Source organism: Neofelis nebulosa, chromosome 6, assembly GCF_028018385.1.
Source record: "Neofelis nebulosa isolate mNeoNeb1 chromosome 6, mNeoNeb1.pri, whole genome shotgun sequence".
In the NCBI taxonomy this organism is placed as follows: Eukaryota; Metazoa; Chordata; class Mammalia; order Carnivora; family Felidae; genus Neofelis; species Neofelis nebulosa.
Window position 1 is genome coordinate 102,347,241 of NC_080787.1, and position 14,844 is coordinate 102,362,084.

General features: G+C 44.5%; 1 protein-coding gene and 1 long non-coding RNA gene across 8 annotated transcripts in view; one reads left to right on the forward strand and one right to left on the reverse strand.

Annotated features, from left to right (window-relative positions):
- LOC131514674 (uncharacterized) overlaps positions 1-2,835 on the forward strand; it is a 12,447-nt gene extending 9,612 nt beyond the window's left edge. Inside the window, exons 4-5 of the long non-coding RNA XR_009263203.1 lie at positions 1,327-1,447; positions 1,951-2,835. This is a non-coding gene — a long non-coding RNA (uncharacterized LOC131514674). The remainder of the gene's footprint in view (positions 1-1,326; positions 1,448-1,950) is intronic.
- ZBTB24 (zinc finger and BTB domain containing 24) overlaps positions 1-11,134 on the reverse strand; it is a 16,102-nt gene extending 4,968 nt beyond the window's left edge. For 2 of the 7 annotated variants that reach the window (XM_058734927.1, XM_058734926.1), the window contains exons 1-7: positions 10,939-11,134; positions 10,451-10,632; positions 9,287-10,257; positions 5,880-6,047; positions 5,315-5,398; positions 4,540-4,623; positions 833-914 (exon numbers count right to left, since the gene is read on the reverse strand). In XM_058734927.1, the coding sequence (XP_058590910.1) occupies positions 833-914; positions 4,540-4,623; positions 5,315-5,398; positions 5,880-6,047; positions 9,287-10,229 (1,361 nt within the window). In that variant the 5' untranslated portion in view covers positions 10,230-10,257; positions 10,451-10,632; positions 10,939-11,134. Of the gene's footprint in view, positions 1-832; positions 915-4,539; positions 4,708-5,314; positions 5,399-5,879; positions 6,048-9,286; positions 10,258-10,450; positions 10,633-10,938 lie in introns of those variants that run through there. The other 5 variants (XM_058734925.1, XM_058734924.1, XR_009263201.1 and 2 more) reach the window with 5 other exon arrangements.
- Between the last annotated feature and the right edge of the window lie 3,710 nt (positions 11,135-14,844).

Consider the following 14,844-nt stretch of genomic DNA (forward strand, 5'->3'; position numbering starts at 1 on the left):
TATTTCAGATAAGAAAGCAAATATTTATATATCACACAGGAAGTTCCTTTTTGGTTTTAATTCTCATTGCAAACTTTATTTCTTTTTTAAAGATTTTAATTTTAAGTAATTTTCGCACCCTATGTGGGGCTTGAAGTCACGACCCCAAGATCAAGAGTCGCGTGCTACACCGACTGAGCAAACCAGGCACCCCCTCATTGCCAACTTTCGGACTCTTGTGGCCAATTAAGTATATATGATGAACTTCAATATTAAAAACTTGAGTAACCCTTAATTATTTGCCTTAGAAGGACTATTAAATTGGGGCGCCTGGGCGGCTCAGTCGGTTAAGCGTCCTACTTCGGCTCAGGTCATGATCTTGAGGTTCCCAGGCTCTGTGATGACAGCTGAGAGCCTGGCGCCCACTTCGGATCCTGTGTCTCCTTCTCCCTCTGCCCCTCACCCACTCGTGCTCTCTCTCTCGAAAATAAACATATTTAAAAAAAAGTATTAAATCAAATCTAGAAGCTATGTGAACAAAAACATTTATTCGGAAACATTAAATTTAATATTTATTTTTGACTGAAGAACTTAAGCTTTGGATCAGTCCCCAGCCCAAAGATAAAAATTCAAGAAATGAAATCAATCATATAAACTTTTGCTGGCCAGAGCCAGTTTTCCTGATTTGGCTTAAGTGGGGAACTGCTTTATTGAAAAGATAACTGTAAACTACATAAAAACTTCTACCAGTGTAATAATTAGGGAAAAGGACTGTATAGGTAACATGTCACCCAACTGAATGCCAGGGTTGAATGAGGACTCCCATATGAGAAAAATACCTGCAAATCTTTACCTGTGGATTCTGATATGGGTCTGAAGAGAACTCTTTGCTGTGAAAGATTTGCCACAGATTTCACAAGTAAATGGCTTCTCACCTAAGAAAGGGAAAACATTTAGAAATACACATCCAACATAAAGGAAAAAGGAATAATCACCCCACAGTTCACAGTATAAAAAACAAAAGGGGACAGCACCTGACTCCTCAGTGAGTACAAATGAATTAAGCCCTTTCCAAGCACCTGCTGTGTACCCAAGCACTGAGTGCTAAGTACCAAGAGGATGCAGAGAAAGTGTAAGATATGGTTCCTTCCCTTACAAAGGGAAACAAGGAGATACGTGATTATACACAGGAAACAAAAGGACCTTTTACTCCTGTAGGTCCACCCTGAGATAATGCACAACTGTCACACTTTCCTGCTCGGTGAGGTAGCCCTCCTGACACCTCCCCAAGGGCCCCGGGGCACTAGGGTGACTCATGTATTATTGACTTTTCTATCTACCTTCCAGTGTATTCAGAATCTGACCACCTGTAACACCTCCACTGCCACCCCTGGTCCAGGCCCACCACTGTCTCTGCGGCAGCCTCACAGGTCTCCCCACTTCTGCTCTAGCTTCCCTGCTGCCCACAGTAAGTGCTGCAACCACAGTGACCCTTCAGGCAGTCATATCATTTCACACTTCTGCTGCAAACACTCCAAAGGCTCCCTGCTCCCATCCAGAGATAAAAGCCAAAGCCCCAAGCCTACGCAGGTCTGTCCGCCCACACCAGTCCTCGCTCTAAACTTTTCTGACCTCACCGGGCACTCCCCCTTTGCTCACTGCTCAGCATCCCGGACACGCTGGAGAGTCACTGGATACCACACCCTGAGCGAGTGGGCCCCATAGGGGACTCCTGCCTCACCAGTCATCCCCCAGCACAGCTCCCCTCGGGGACTCCCTCGCCCTCTGCACTGCCTTCAAGTCCCTGCTCAAACGTCACTTTACCAGCGAGGAGGCCTCCTCACCACCGAAAGCCCTGTCCCCCAACCCCTAATACTCCTTTGTCCCTTTCTCCGAATCCATTTTCTCATGATGCTATCCCCACCTCACACACTGTACTTGTTATTTATCACCTGTCTCCCCCGTTCTTAGGAGAAGAATTTGTGGGCTTGTCCACTCCTAGTACCCCAATGCCTAGAATTGGGCCTGGCACGCTGTTCCAGAAATCCCTGATGAATGAATGAATTTCACAGGATGCAAACGAAGGCCCACACCTGACTGCTGCAGACTCCACGAGGAATTCACAACGCTTCAAAAGCATTTATGCAGTGTTAGCCTGTATGCTGCACATACTACCGACAGACTGTCCCATCCTCCAGAAACAAAATTAAGTGATCCTAAAGCAGGCAAGGGAACTGAGTTTAAAGAAAAGAAAGAACAAAATCCCACTGAAGTAGGTAGCAGCAAGGGATGGGGGCAACCTGGAGTGCAGCCAGGCAGCTTCCCTTCTACAGCATTCACTGGAAGACTCATGCTACATATCACTTCGAGCTCCATCTGGGCAGAGGACACGGGTGCCAGCTTGGGTGAATCTTCATCTTTGCATGATCACCTCCCACCATTCCAAAGGTGAAAGCCAGGCCACTGCCATTATCTTTCCACAGCTTCTCAAACCAGAGCCAGGGCCCACCCTGTTCCCAGTTTGTTTCCAGATTCCAAGACTGACTACCTGCTTGTCAGGTTGTGTGTGAGAAACATTAACAATGTTCACATTACCATTTGATGCTATCTGGGTTTATGACATCTCAGAAAGTCTTTCTGTTGACAGACATATGTTTTAAACAATGGAAATTCTTTCCAGGAACATAGTCCTTCAGAATATATCCGGACTGGACCACCTGGACCACATCCACTGCTACCACACGTTGCAAGCCCCTGATTAGTACAACAGCCTCCTAATGGGTCTCTCCACCCTTGTCTCACTTCACCCCACAGAGAAGCCAGAATGATCCTATTAAAATTCTAAGGCACCTCCTATCACTGCTCTGGTTAGTCCTCTGGCTCAGAAGAAAACCCAGTCTTCACCGTGGCCTCCAACATTCTGAAGCCTGAGTGCACACACCAGAATCACCAAGGAAACTTTTACAAATACTTTCAAGGCTCTACCCCAGGTCAGTTCAGTCAGAATCTCTGGGGTTGGGACCAGGCTTTTTCTCTCTTAAAGCTTCTCAAGTGACTCAAGTATGCAGCTATGCCGAGGAACCCTGTGTTATACAAACTCCAGTCACCTCTGCTATCCACCTACCCGAGCCCTCCTACCTCTACTGCCCTGGCTTAGCCTTAGTCACAACGGCCTCCCGGCATTTCTCTGGCAAGTCAGAAACTCTTGTGTTTCAGGGCTTTGTACCTGCTGTTCCCCCTGCCTGGGATGCTCTTCTCCTGGACAGCGACAATGACTGGCTCACTCCCCATAGCATTCAAAACAAATTTTTTTTTCTTTTAAGCTTATTTATTTAAACAGTCTCTACACCTAACGGGGGTCTTGAACTCATGACCCCGAGATCAAGAGCTGCATGCTCTACTGACTGAGCTGGCCAGGTGCCCCTGCTCCCAGAGCATTCAGATATCTATCCAAGATGTCCCCTCATCAGTGAGGCCTTCCCACACAAGTCCCCATGTAAAAGGCAGCTCACCTTCCCACATCCTGCCCCCTTACCCAGTATTTAGTTCTTCACAGCACTGACCCCCACCTAACATGTTATACAGTCATTTGTTCTTTGTCTTCCTTGGTCAAATGGTAACCCCTCAACAGCAGGGGCTCTGGCCACCTCATTCACTGTTGTATCCTCACGACCTAGGGAGAGCATCCTCACGACCTAGGGAGAGCGGTGCCTGGCACCCAGTAATTGTTCTGTAAATATGTGTTAAACGAGCGAATTAAACTTCACAGAACCTATTCACGATAATATCTATTGAAAGAATGTATAGAGGGGCGCCTGGGTGGCTCAGTTGGTTAAGTGTCCAACTTCAGCTCAGGTCATGATCTCTCAGCTTGTGAGTTTAAGCCCCGAATCAGGCTCTGTGCTGAGAGCTCAGAGCCTGGAGCCTGCTTCGGAATCTGTGCCTCCCTATCGCTCTGCCCCTCTCCCACTCACGTTTTGTCTCTCTCTCCTTCAAAAAGAAATGAACGTTAAAAAAAAAAAAAATGTATAGAGCTCCATTTTCACAGAATGCCTACCCTATGAGACATTTATTTTAAGAAAACAAGTTAAGGAGAAAAACTTTGTTTGAAGAAGAAAATGTCCAAAGCAGCATAAACCAATCTGATATACCTGCCCTGATCAATCCTGCCTCCTCTTTATCCCTGGAACAGATTCTCCTGGAGGTGGCGATGCTTGTGTTATAACCACTGGTACTGGGGCAGGAAACGGGACACCCCCATGCCTATGCTACCTTTGTGTTTGTTTCATTTTGTTTCCTTTTCTAAAAACAACGATCGCCATCTCCCACGCTGAACTACACTAAGACTGAAACACAACCAAACTCAGACTTGTAAGCCATCTCTAAGTTGCTGAGCTATTAGAGAAGGGATCTCCCCACAGAATGGTGTGGACAGCCTTCCACCTTGATCATGTAAAATCACCATCCAATTTATAATAAATGGAGCCTGAGGAGGACTCGACCTCACTCTTCTAAAACCATGAAGTGTACCAGAAAGGAGGGACAAGATGGTAGTTTTACCTGTGTGTGTCCGTAGATGTTTCTTTAGCTGAGACACATCCATGAATTTGCGATGGCAGTGGTTGCATTCCGGTAATGAGTGGCCTTGTCGCAACAATAAAAAAAGTGTCAGTGCATGTATGCGCTCTCTCCCTGCATTTCTTCAGTGATTTGTGTTAAAGCACTTCCCTGAAAAATAATCACTTTAAATATGGTACTTTAATAACACAACAGTAATTTTATTAATTTGGTAACAGTTAATATTTTCCTACGCACCTCAACACACTACTTGGGAGAGCTGGGACTCTTCCAACCTCCCTAAACATAATCTCCTTCTTCCCTTGAAGCGCTGGTGTGACTGTGGCCAACTGGTCTCAAATGTCACTCCCAACCCCTCATTTATTTCTTATCACTTGGCAGGAGAGGAAAAAAGACAATGGACAGAGCTAGGTGGGAGAAGGCCTGGACGGACAGCTACGGGGTAAGGATACTTCTGTCCAGGCACCATTAAAAACAGTCAACTGGCACCCTCTTAGGCAAGTGGCATTTCTGAAAGATGTCAATTCTGCTGGGTTTCTGTGTGTGGTACCAAAAGCGTAGTACAAAATTTTTAAATATAAATCCCAAGGTAGTGGAGAAGAACACAAGGAAAAGACAACTAATTTAGATCTTTTTAAGATTCTTTCCTTACATGCTAATCTATCTTCCACAATATGACGCTAGTGTTTCAGAAGTAATTTGTATTTGCTTTTCTCCCCATCAATCCAAATCCAAATTTTCTCTCACTTTACTGTACCTGTGTGAACTCGATAATGGCTCTTTAGTTGTCTTTTCTGGCTAAAATATTTGCCACACTGATCACAGGTGAAAGACTTCTGTCCTGCCAAATAAAAAAATAAAGACACTAAAACACACAAAAACTGGAAAGAACCAGAATGTTCACTGATAAAGTAAGTAACACAGTGGGCCCAGGTCCCCATTTTCTATGGATGATTTGGGTTTGCCTACAAACGCAAATGCCTTCAGAGTCCACCACAGTAACATAAACGTGCAAAGGTATGTAAGGCAGTAGGGAGTGGTGGAGACTGGGGTAAAGGTGGACCGCTCAAGTTTCCCCCCAAATCACCAAATTCTTAAACAAATGTCTGCACATTGAGCTCCCAAGAGCCGATTTATAAGCCCTAGTTTTAAGACTCAATGCTGTGCAGAATTCTAACCTACAGTCTGGCAAAGGCACAATTCTGCCGTCCAATGACACCAGGTGGGAAGTGACACCAGGCTGAGAAAAGCCCCTTTTGATCGCGGGTAGTGCCCACCCCAGAACCCGGTGGCAGGTGGCCCCCTGGTGCTTCCCCAGCTACCTGAATGCAGACTCATGTGCTCCAGCAGGGAGTGCTTGGTGGTGAGAGCCTTGCTGCACACCGTGCAGGTGTAGGGTCTTTCGCCAGTGTGCATCCGGGTGTGGACCTGCAGGGAGTGCTTCTGGGCAAAGCCTTTTCCACACTCATTACATTTGAAAGGCCGCTCCCCTGGAGTTAAGAGCCCCAGAAACACAGTGTAAGGAAGAATATGCACATCTTTCTGTTTCCTACTAAATTAAAATGACAATAAAGGGATTTCTCTTCATAGCATACATCCACAAGGCCCAGCACTGGAGAGAAAACAGCAGCAATAAAATCTGGCAAGCTGGAACAGATGAGTCCAATGCCAGCAGTGAGAAGGGCTGAGACGGAACCTAAGACACAGCCTTCACAATGCTCAGGAATTGGCAGCCCCTGTTACCTCTGAAGATGGGGGTGGAGATCAATGACAGTCTGTTTCGAAGTTTAAAGTTAGACCCCCCAGAAGACTGGCCAGCTCCCCAACAACGCCGGAGACTGTTCTCTGAAGAGGGTAAAACAGTCTCTGCACTGTGGGTCTCCAGGCACAGTGGAAGGGGACTGTCCCAGGGACAGCAAGTCCAAGTTTACTTTTGAAGTGATGAGACTATAACCGGCCTTCTTCCCTGCTCCTGCTCTAGACACTGGCGGGCAGCCTGGGAGGGTGGACTGTTTTCTTCTGGAATGTGGCAGGCCTGGGTAGGAGGGCTGCAGATGCCAGGTGTCAGTGAGGAAGTGGGGTGCAGCCACACCACCCCCAGTGAGGCCGTCGTCTACGGGCCCTCTCCATACCCACGGGAACTTTCAGTCAACCATTCCAACATAAGATTAAATATGACTTTTAATTAATTAATTTTATTTATTTATTTATTTTTTTTTTTTTTTAATTTTTTTATTTTTTGGGACAGAGAGAGACAGAGCATGAACGGGGGAGGGGCAGAGAGAGAGGGAGACACAGAATCGGAAACAGGCTCCAGGCTCTGAGCCATCAGCCCAGAGCCCGACGCGGGGCTCGAACTCACGGACCGCGAGATCGTGACCTGGCTGAAGTCGGACGCTCAACCGACTGCGCCACCCAGGCGCCCCTAATTTTATTTATTTTTGAGAGAGAGAGACAGAGAGTGCCAGCAGAGGAGGGGCAGAGAGAGAGAGAGAGAGAGAGAGAGAGAGAGAGAGAGAGAGGGAGAGAGAGAATCCCAAGCAGGTTCCACACTGTCAGTGCAGAGCTGGACTCGGGGGCTCAAACTCATGAACTATGAGATTGTGACCTAAGCCAAAACCGAGGGTCGGATGCTTAACCGACTGAGCCACCCACGCACCCCAAATATGATTTTTAAAAAACCACCATTCAAGGAAGGCTTTTAGTAGTTGAAACAGATACCAAAACAAGTAAGAAAAAAAAAAAGCAATTTGCAAAAAACAGAAGCTGTCCAAGGGGAAGAAAACATTAAAAACTAACAAAGAAGAGACTGCTGTTATTAACGTGCTCACCATGAACCAAAAAGAGGATTCACAATAATTTTTAAAAAAGGGGCGCCTGGGTGGCTCAGTCGGTTAAGAATCCGACCGCGGCTCAGGTCATGATCTTGCAGTTCATGGGTTCGAGCCCAGCACTGGGCTCTGTGCTGACAGCTGGGAGCCTGGAGCCTGCTTTGGATTCTGTGTCTCCCTCTCTCTCTGCCCCTCCCTCGCTAGCACTCTGTCTCTCTCTCAAAAATAAACAAACATTAAAAAAAATTAAAAAAAAAAAAAGAATCTAGAGAATAAAAAAGGGCTTCTAGAGGTAAAACAGTGAGAGTAGAAATAAATCTTTAAGTGTTGAAAGATAAAGGGGAAAGTAGAAAGTAGAGCCAATAGTGATGGGAAATAGGAGATAAGGACATTGGAGGATGGGTCTGGAGGTTCAACATCCAGATAGCAGGGAGTTCCAGAAAGAGACAGCATAGAAAACCGACAGAAGAAATCATCCCTGAGATACTTTCCAAAAATTTTCTGGAACTGAAAGACAGAGTTTCCAACCTGTGTGGATCTATTATTAGCCACCAAAATGGATGAAAACAGACCCACACTAAAGTGATTCACTGCAAAATTTGAGAACACTGGGTGCAAGAGGGGACATACTACATGCTGTTTTCCTTAACAAATCTTACAGAACTATTTAACTGTTTAAACCATACTCTGTTACAGTTCAACAAATATTTCCCAAATGTCTACTTTGTTTAAAGAACCAGAATTCGAGGTTGTCAATCTATCCTTCGAACCAAGGCTCCAATTAAATCAGAAGTTCTGGGGCTGGTGCCCAGTCACTGGTAGTTTTAGAAGCTCCCTAGGTGATTCTAATGTGTGGCCAGGGAGCACCTGGGTGCCTCAGCCAAAGCATCCAACTTTGGCCTAGGTCAGGATCTTGCCGTTCCGGAGTTCAAGCCCCGCATAGGGCTCTGTGCTGACCAACTCAAGGCCTGGAACCTGTTTCAGATTCTGTCTCCATCTCTTTCTGCCCCTCCCCCACTCACATTTTGTGTGTGTGTGTGTGTGTCTCTCTCTCTCCCTCAAAAATAAACATTAAAAAAAAAAGTTTAATGTGTGGCCAGGGTGAGAACCACGGGGCTAGATGCTGCTGGGTCAGATGACAGCAAGCTGAGGGATGAGAGGAGACTTAACTACTAGTCCCTAGCTTACAATTAGGTTTAGGGGTTATTTAACTGGTAACTACAGCCCGACCCAAAAGAGAGTTAAGTGTGTAAGAGAGGACTCAAAGGAAGAAGGGATTTCTGCCAGGGCTGCACTGTCCAATATGGTACCATTTAAATTAACCAAAAAATTCCGTTCCTCAGTCACACTCACATGTAGCTAGTGGCCACCATATTGGACAATGCAAATACAGAACGTTTCCATCCTCACAAAAGGGTCTATTGGCCAGAGCTCGGTTAGAGGGACCAAACAGGAGAAGACATTCACAGCTAGATAGCTGAGTGAGAAAGCTGTCCAGACAGACCTGGGTAAAAGCACAGCTGTGGTCAAGATGAAAAATGTTCAAGACTCAGAAAGAAGAATAAATCTGGCTAGAGTGTGATACCTGGGCATGAAAGCCTTGAACCAACAACTCTAAGTAAGAGCAGGGTTCTACAATCAGGCTACCTGGGTTCAAATCCCAGCTCTGTCTCTACATGGGTGACCTGGGCCAGTTATTTCTAGGACTCAGTCTCTTCATCTGTACCATGGGGATAACATTCCCTACCTCATAGGACTGTCGTGAGAATTAAATGCAGTAACATGTATAAATGCCTTATTATAATGGCCATCACATAGAAGTTGCACAATAAATGAAAGCTGTCATTATCATCATTACTCCCAAACACATTCCAGCAAGCTGCGAAAAGTATAATTACCCGTGTGGCTCCTCTGGTGGATTGCCAAAAAGTGATTGTACTTAAACACTTTGCCACAGTCCTTACAACAGGCCTCAGGGCCACCAGGCCGCTTTCTCCTTCCACAGACCCTTCTGGCTGAACTCTGGTCATCTTCATCCCCAACAAGTTTGTAATCTTTAAGTTTAACAGACCTCCGAATCCTCCGCTTGCTGTACCGACTCTGGCTGTCCTGCCCGTCCTGGGTCTTGGGATCACAATTCTCATCTTTTTCAGCAGGCACTTCCTCCCCTCTCCCTGGCTCACAATCTTCTGCGTCTTTTGCTGGAATCTGTTCATTTAGTATACCACTGTCTCCCTCTTTTACCACAAAGTTATGTCTATTTTGAACTGAATTGTTTACTCTCAGCTGTATTTCCTCCTCTGCAGGCAGCTGTGATTTCCCCTCCTGCAAACTGTTGACTTTTCTTGGCCTTCCCCGTTTCCGCTTTGGAGGATCATTTTTCTTATTAGAAATAACAACCACTGGGGCACCAGCAGTGCTCAAAGTCGTTGGCTTTGGGGAGCTATGATTATTTTGGAAATCCGTGTAAGCCTTTACCAGGTCATAGACTTTTAAGAACTGAGCGGTAGCCAGGACCTGTTCCGTACTCTTCTCACTGGCCTGGAGACAACCCGTGTAGATAAATTCCAGCAGCATACCAAACGTGTCAGCAACCATGCCTTCCAGCATATAAATGGACTGACCAATCTCCCCCTCTTCAGCAAACATCATGGAGAAGTATTCACTACTGGCAGCAAGTAAGGCTTTGTGAGCCCGGAAATGCACATTCTCCACGATTAAAGTGATGTCACAGAGAAAGCCTTTCTTCCGCTGATCCTCAAAACTGGCCAGAACAGTGTCACTGTGAGTGTCTGAGTGTACAACAAGCTGCCCAGAAGGCTCTGATGATGTTTCTGCCATTTTCTTTAGAAGCCAAGAAGCATAAAGCCTGAAATAAGAAAATAATGATTAAAAACGAGGAAGCATCATCTCACAAAGTTAATCCTAGCCCAAACAAACCTAGTATTCACTTCACATGGTTATCTGAATTTTACCATTTGCCACTTGCAGAAGGTGATTTAAAAAAAAAAAACAAAAAACAAAAAAAACTTAAGTTGGGATTGTCATTCTTGTACTGTTACCTAGTTGGGTGAGTCTCCAAGATCCCTGTTGCCTCTCAGGGTCTGTTTTCTCCTCTGTAAAATGAAGGAACGGGAATCAACCATCTCTAAAGTCCTTCCCCAGCACCAACTTTCCATAGCTGCGCACACAATCAGAATGGGAACCACAGCGTCTCGATTTCACGCATTATTAAACATTTCGTCTGTGAAAACATATAAAAGGGGCCAAGAAAATGTACGAAATGAATTTGGGGGTAGCTGCAATGAAATAATAACCTAAGGCTCATCGGGCCTCGCTTCGGAAGCATAGCACGATCGCCCAGGCTGTCCCCAGACAGCGCACCGAGGGGCGGGCGGACGATTCCCCGGAGACCCGGGCCCGCGGAGCGGTGAGCGGGACGCGGGGGAGGCCCCCCCACTCCCGGCCCGGGCCCCTCAGGCGGGACAGGGGAGCATACGGCTGGGCAGCACTCATCACGGCCCGGGACCGCGGGCTCGGGAGGACCTACCTGTCGGGGTGCCCGGCGGGGTCCGGATCGCGGCCGTCCCACCTGGCCGCCTGGATGGCGCACCGGTGCCAAGGCCACCCAGGCCCCCTACTCCGCAGAATCCGCCGCCGGGGTACCTGCGTCGTCCAGGCTTCTGTCCCTGCGCCGCCGCCGCTGCCGCCAACCCGGAAGCGCCGGCGCCGGGAGCCTGCGCGCGGACGCCGGACCACGTGGCCCGCGGAGGCGCCCGGGGCGGAGCTGCACCGCCCAGAGATCACGGGCGGGTCTTACGTTGGCGGTGAGTTGGGAGCGGAGGATGGGGCGTGGCGTGGTCACTCGGCAATTGCGGAAGTTTTATGTCATATTAGATATATCTCACCGACAGCTTAATCAGTTTTGTTTCTTCCCAGATGCCGAAGCTTGCGTTGTCTCCAATACGTGAGGAGTGAATGAAATCGCCTTTACATTCAGTACCATTACCATCATTGTCATCATGTAATGCTAATAGAATAATCATTATTATGTGCCTCTTAATTATTTTTCACATCTGTCTTTTCCTTTTCCATCCCACTTAGAATGCCTAGTCCAAGGGAGTGAAGAGAGGCGCCCTATCTAGTCAGATCTGAATACTGAGTAATCTTGGGCAGATTGCTTATCCTCTCAATCTTGTTTACCTTACCTGTAAAATGGAGATGTTAACACTGGTGTCAGCTAGGTTGCGTAGCTGTGGGGTAAACAAGATTAGGGAGGTAATGGATTTAGTGTCTGGTTTAATTCATATCTATTATGATTAAAATGATCATTATCGCTACTCAGACTTTCATCATCTTTCTTCTATAGACTTTAAGGGCTTCTAACTAGTCTTAGTTGTGTGCTGTTCCCTCCAATACACAGAAGTAGGGAGATCTCATCAAGTACAGATCACACCCAGAGACTGGAGGCATTCCCCTGATTAGAATCCACTGTGGCTCCCATGTACCCTCCTAATAAAGGCCAAGCTTCTTGACACCATCTACAAGCCCCAGCCAAATTCAGTCCCCTCCTACTTCTCTCTCCAACTATTTCAGCATTTTCACTCTCTCAGTCTAGGTTTCACCAATACCTAATTGCTTATACAGATCTTCCTCCACTTACAATGGGGTGTTGTCATGATCAATCCATTGTAATTTGAAAATATGATAAATTAAAAATATCATAAGTCATTTAATACACCTAATCTAATTGAACATCACAGCTTAGCCTAGCCGACCTTTTAACATGCTCAGAACACTTACATTGGCCCAGAGTTGAGCAAAATCCTCTAACACAAATCCTATTTTGTAGTAAATGTTGATTATCTCATGTAATTTATTGAGTACTGTACTGAAAGTGAAAAACAGAACGGCTGTATGGGTACAGAGTGGTTGTAAGTTATTTACCCTCACTACTGTGTGGCTGGCTGGGAGCTGCAGCTCACTGCCGCTGACCAGCATCACAAGAGACGATCCCACTGCCTATCACTAGCCGGGCAAAAGATCAAAATTCAAAATTTGAAGTACAGTTTCTACTAAATGTGTATTGCTTTCACATCATTGTAAAATCAAGAGATTGTAAATCAAACCGTCAGAAGTCAGGGACCATTTGCAATTTATCCCCTTCAACACCCACGTCCAGATCTCCAGCATGCCATCATATTAGCCTCCGAGAGTTTGAAACTGAAGATGTGATTACCGCCCCTTTTAAAATGTTACCGTGAGACCATGACCCGGGCCAAAATCAAGCATCGGATGCTTAACAGACTGAGCCACGCAGGCACCCCTATCTTCTCATTATCTTGACAGGGTCTTTGCAGAGCAGTTTTTCATTTTAATAAGTCCAGTTTATCAATCATTTCTTCCATGGATCATGCCTTTGGTGTTGTATCTAAAAAGTCATTGCCATACTCAGGGTCATCTAGGTTTTCTCCCGTTATCTTCTAGGGATTTTATAGTTTTGCATTTTACATTTTGATCTGTGATCCATTTTGAGGTGATTTGGTGAAAGGTGTAAAGTCTGTGTCTGGATGCATTTTTTTCCATGTGGAACGTCCAGTTGTTCCAGCACTGTTTGTTGAAAAGACTATCTTTGCTCTAGTGTATGGTCTTTGCTTCTTTGTCAACGATCAGTTGACTGTATATAATTATGTGGGCTCTCTCTTCTGTTCCACTGATCTATTTGTATATTCTTTTGACAATACCACACTGTCTTGATTACTGTAGCCTTGTTTTAAGTCTTGAAGTTGCGTGGTGTCAGTCCACTGACTTTGTTATTTTCCTTCAATATTATGCTGGCTCTTCTGGGTCTTTTACCTCTCCATATAAACTTTAGAATCCACTTGTTAGTGTCCATAAAATAACTTCCTGAAATTTTGATTGGAATTGCACTGAATATACAGATCAAGTTGGGAGGAGCTGACATCTTGACAACATTGAGTCTTACTATCCATGAACATGGAATATTTCTCCATTAATTTAGTTATTCAATTTCATTCAATTGAGTTTTGAAGTTGTCCTCATATAGATACTGTACATATTTTGCTAGATTTACACGTAAGTATTTTATCTGGATGCTAATATAAATGTTATTGTGTTTTCAAACTCATATTCCATTTGTTCATTGCTGCATATATGAAAGTGACTGACTTTTATATACTAACATCATATACTGCAACCTTGCTATAACTTATTAATTGCAGGTTTTTTGCTGTTGTTGTTGATTCTTTTGTATTTGCTATGTAGATGATCATGTCATCTGTGAACAAAGACAATTTTATTTCTTCCTTCTCAATCAATATATCTTTCACTTCTTTTTCTTGTATTACTGCAATAGGTAGGACTTTCAGTATGATGTTGAAAAAGAGTGCTAAGAGGGAACATCCTTACCTTATTTTTGATCTTAGTGGGGAAGCTTCTAGTTTCTCACCATTAAGTATGGTATAAACTGCAGGTTTTTATAAATGATCTTTATCAAGTTGAAGTTGTCTTCTATTCCTAGTTCACTGAGAGTTTCTATTATGAATGTTGGATTTTGTTAAATGCTTTTCCTTCATCTATTTATATGACCATATGGGGTTTTTTTTCTTTAACCTGTTAATGTGATAGATTACATTAATTGATTTTTGAATGTTGAACCAGCCTTGCATACTTGGGATAAATTCCACTTAGTTGTGGTGTGTAATTCTTTTTATACTTGTTGGATTCAATTTACTAATATTTTGTTGAGAGTTTTTACATCCACGTTCATGAAAGATATTGGTCTATAGTTTTCTTATCTTGTAATGTCTTTGTCTGGTTTTGGTATTAGGGTATTAGTGTAGTGGTGTCCCCATAGAATGAATTAGGAAATAGCCTTCTGCCTCTGTCTTCTGAAAGAGATTGTAGAGAAGTGATATAATTTCTTCCTTAAATGTTTGATAGAATTTACCAGCGAACCATCTGGGCCTGGTACTTTCTATTCTGATTCAAGTTTTAAAATAGATATAACCATTGAGATTGTCTATTTCTATTTCTTATATACCATAAAATTATCATAGGGAACAAGGACAAAATCAAAACAATGTAGGAAAAACAAAAATTGAAAGCATTAACCCACAACAAACCCCTATTATAAGAAGGAAAATAACCCTACAAGGGAAGTCTGAGATGTAAGATGGAGAGCTCACAGAGAGAAAAACAGCAAACATGAGGGAAATCTAAACAAACACTGATTATGAAAGGAAAATGTTTAATTTGGATAATAAACTATATCCGAAATATTGAATAAAATAGCACTTAAGATGGCAAGTCGGTGAATAGTAGTAAATGTTTTAAGGACAGAGATATTACCTTCAGACTAAGCATGCATGTTAAGAGTAGTGACAGATACTCAGTGGATAGAAATAGAGTGCATACCTTTGAAAACTTTAGCAGA